At 39.6% G+C, this 3,827-nt stretch overlaps 1 protein-coding gene across 1 annotated transcript; it reads left to right on the top strand.

Moving 5' to 3' along the window:
- Window positions 1-1,739: 1,739 nt before the first annotated feature.
- On the top strand, window positions 1,740-3,439 carry LOC107374510 (E3 SUMO-protein ligase ZBED1-like). The gene is made up of 2 exons (XM_054736063.2): window positions 1,740-2,337; window positions 2,913-3,439. Exons 1-2 carry the CDS (start codon window positions 1,740-1,742, stop codon window positions 3,437-3,439), a joined length of 1,125 nt encoding a protein of 374 aa, XP_054592038.2.
- The last annotated feature ends 388 nt before the right edge of the window (window positions 3,440-3,827 follow it).

The following is a 3,827-nucleotide window of genomic DNA, read 5'->3' as shown; positions in this document are numbered from 1 at the left end:
CAGAATTGTTTAATTACATTTCGACGTTTACATTCAATACAGGGCGCCATTTTACATTGTTTATTTATTTTTTAGTATCAAGGCTGTAACATAAAGAAAGCCAGTTCTTACCACAAACCATCTTTCAATCGCAAATATTGCAAAAAGGATTAATATATCCTCATTGTGAACATTTAAGACAAATAGCAACACTTAAAACAACTTCCGAACTGGAAAAACTAATATCCGCGATAAACATCTGTTTAAGTACCGGAAGAGGTTACCTCTGCTTTCTGAATGTCCATATTGCTAGATATGCCGAGTTTTAGGGCGAAATCCCGGGGAATTTCGTCTAGAAATGCAATTACCTAACTGTGCGCGATCCCGCGGTGGCTAATCATTTTTTGGCAGCGAGTCGATTTATGGCACTACAACTAGCAGGCGCTGAAAAAACACAAAGGAGGGGGCTTCGTCGGCTCCGCGCTGACGCCGCAAAGCATCATGGGAGTTGAAGTCTTTGCGTAAAATCGGCCAGCGGGCCAGTTTTAATATATTTTTGATATTTATCTCGCGGGCCACATAAAAATGCTCCGCGGGCCGCATGTGGCCTTGACTCTGACATATGTGGTCTATAGTGTCATAACTTTTTTTCTGTTTATTTTAAACAACATCCAATCCTTAAATGGTAAAGAAAAGCACATATTTTATAACAACTAAAATGGGAGGAAAAAAACTATCAGGAATTTCATTGTCATTCTTAAAATGGGAACGTTTATTAAAGACAATCAGTCCCGTTCATATGGATTTGGCAGAGGTACAACGTCAGCATCTCTTGTTTACAACCAGTTTTCACATAATTTAATCTACTTTTCATCTGTTAAAGACCAAGCTAAATCTGGCTTTAGCTACATTTAGGCCTGGTGGTACTTAAATATTTTGTGTTGGTACTTAATGGCAAAAGTTTGAAAAGCACTGGTCAAGTTACCTTGACCAAAGTTTTTCTGATCCTGCCAGTGGTCTTACTCATCCTGCACTGCATATTTGCAAATCAATAAAAAAAAAATTATCATAGGTGTACACAGTTAGAGCATATTGTTATTAATTATTTATAATATAATCATAAAAAAATGTCTCAGTTGTGGTCGATCACATTCTAAAAGCATGCTTAATCTGATGTTCACAAAATGACTCACAGCAGTGTTAAATTAACCCGAATGCTCAAAATAATTAATTGGAATAAGTAGGTAAACTAAAAAAGTTCTCAAAAGTTATCTTTACTTAAAAATATTGAGTTAAAGTAACATTTTCCTTCTTTTTAAGTTTATTAAACTTGTTATAACTGATTAATATGAACTTGGTTGCATATTATGTAAATTCTACTTAAAATAATCAACTCAGATTTACTTAAAACTCTGTGGATTAAACATGAGTCTTTATATATATATATATATATATATATATATATATATATTTATTTATATATATATATATATATATATATATATATATATATATATATATATATATATTTATATATATATATATATATTAGGGGGTGGGCCGTTATCGGCGTTAACGCGCTGCGGCAAAGCCAGACTCTTATCACGCGATAAAAAAAATGACGTCGTTAATCTATTCTCACATTGCGCGGATGGATACCTGGTTGGCGCGGATGTATACTCGGCGCGGATCATCGACATATAAAGCATGGATGTATACGCGCGAAAGAGAACATCTTTAATGCCGGAGGACGTGCCAACATGGATGCACCTATGAAGCCGGTGGGTTTGCTCCAGGGAAAATTTTTTTTTAAGAAGCTTCCCAATGGAAACCTTGACAAGACTAAAGTTGTTTGCACCTTGTGCAATGCGGAATTTGTTTACTGTAGAAGTTCTTCCAGTCTCAAGTACCACCTAAACGCTAAGCATCCCTTAGCTAATTTGGAAGATGCTGGACCACGTGTTGCGCAAGGGAAGAGTTTTCGTCAAACTACTATGTTTGAGTGCAACCGAGGCAAGCCCATCAGTGCAGCTCTATCAAGTAAGCTCACTGATCTCCTTGCTCAGTGGATTGCCACTAGCTGCCGACCCATCAGCGTGGTCGAAGATGATGGGCTCGAGCTTGTTCTCCAGGCGGCCACGGGTGACTCATCCTACAAACTACCTGCGAGGCGAACAATCGTGAGGAAAATACATGACCAGCATGCAACAGAGAAAGCCGCGAAATATGAGAAGTTGGTGGAGGCAACTTGTGTAGCACTGACTGGGGACCACTGGACCTCTGTCAGTAATGATAACTACCTCGGTGTTACTGCACACCTCATCGATGCCAGCTGGGAACTTCACTCCTTTGCTTTAGGTAGGCTATGTCCTTTTAAATTTCATAATTAACCGAGAGGTTAACACGCGAGAGGGAGTGCTGTTGTGTTGAATATATGCATTTGTGTGATTCATATCATGAATACATAATCACACCAGTGCTGATGTTTAGCACAACAGCACTCCCTCTCATGTGATATTGTTTTTATACAACAGTTCTAAGAGCAAATTTTCTTATTTAACAATAATAAGCGACATAAGATTATAATTTGTTAGTTTATTCAATCATTTATTTAGCTCCGCCAACACAAATGGTTCCAACTAGAACGCTGTTGCTAGGCAACACAAAAATAACACAACATAACATTAGAACGCCTGATATTGTCTGTAAAACGTCCCAGTGCTGTTGTGCTCCAATATCAGCACTCAAGGAATGTCTCTTGTCCAATCAAATTACTTGGTTAGAACTAACTGTTGTATAATTTAATTTAATTTAATTAGCCTACTTATTAATTAGCACAACACCATGAATTACCACCACATTATGTTTGCTTCTTAATGATTGCTAGTTGTTTACTGCTTGTGAACTTATTCTGATCTTTGTTTGACCGTTAGGTGTGATGAAAACAGAGGAGCGCCAATTTGCAGACGCATGTGCCAGGCAGTTTCTTGACGTTGCTAATCAGTGGGGGATAGCTGCCAAAACCAGCACTATTGGAACAGACAGCGCTCGTAATATGGTGGCAGCAGGGAGGATACTGCCATTCGAGCATTTGCCCTGCGTTGCACATGTTATTCAGAGAGCTATAGTAGTGTCACTTCGGGAAAGTGGTTTTGATGGCATTCTGGTCAAGTGCCGTAAAGTGGTCGGACATTTCAAACACAGTCCAGCAAACTTAGACGAGCTGAATGCCCAGCAAGCCTCCCTTGGACAAGAACAGGAACAACTTGTGCAAGATGTTCCAACACGGTGGAATTCCACCCTTGAGATGGTCAAACGCGTGAGGCGAAACAGAGACGCTCTGCACACAACGCTGTCTCAGCAGAAGCACAATCTTGCCCTCCCAACAAATGCTGAATATGAGAAGCTGGCAAAGCTGGAGAAAATGCTGGAGCCATGCAGGTATGGTCTACAAAGATAACATGTTCATGAATTGGCATACAAGTTCTTTGAAATGTCACTTTTGTATCTAAGAACCACCTGCCTTTAAATGCAATGTGATTAAGAATTTTAAAAATGTGTAATCGGAGTCATATGAATTGGTCATTAATTATTTCTTACGCTCTCTCTCTCTCTCTCTCTGTGTGTGTGTGTGTGTGTGTGTGTGTGTGTGTGTGTGTGTGTGTGTGTACATCACTGAGCTGCTTGGTGGGGAAAACTACGTATCCTGCTCTGTGGTTCTACCTGCCCTGTGCCACCTCCAGCACGCAATGAAGATATCAGATGATGATCCTGCCTATAGTGTGCGATTCAAGGCTGTCTTCACCAAGGACCTCAACCAGCGAAGGGAGAACATAAACCTGGAATGG

The sequence above is a fragment of the Nothobranchius furzeri genome, chromosome 7 (genome assembly GCF_043380555.1).
Source record: "Nothobranchius furzeri strain GRZ-AD chromosome 7, NfurGRZ-RIMD1, whole genome shotgun sequence".
NCBI classification, from domain to species: domain Eukaryota; kingdom Metazoa; phylum Chordata; class Actinopteri; order Cyprinodontiformes; family Nothobranchiidae; genus Nothobranchius; species Nothobranchius furzeri.
This window is presented reverse-complemented; position numbering and strand designations above follow the sequence as displayed.

Excerpts from the sequence above, each read along its gene's own strand:
- LOC107374510 (XM_054736063.2), top strand. The coding sequence starts at position 1,740 with ATGGATGCACCTATGAAGCCGGTGGGTTTGCTCCAGGGAAAATTTTTT. Across the intron at positions 2,338-2,912 it reads ACTTCACTCCTTTGCTTTAG|GTGTGATGAAAACAGAGGAG; the intron begins GTAGGCTATGTC and ends TTTGACCGTTAG.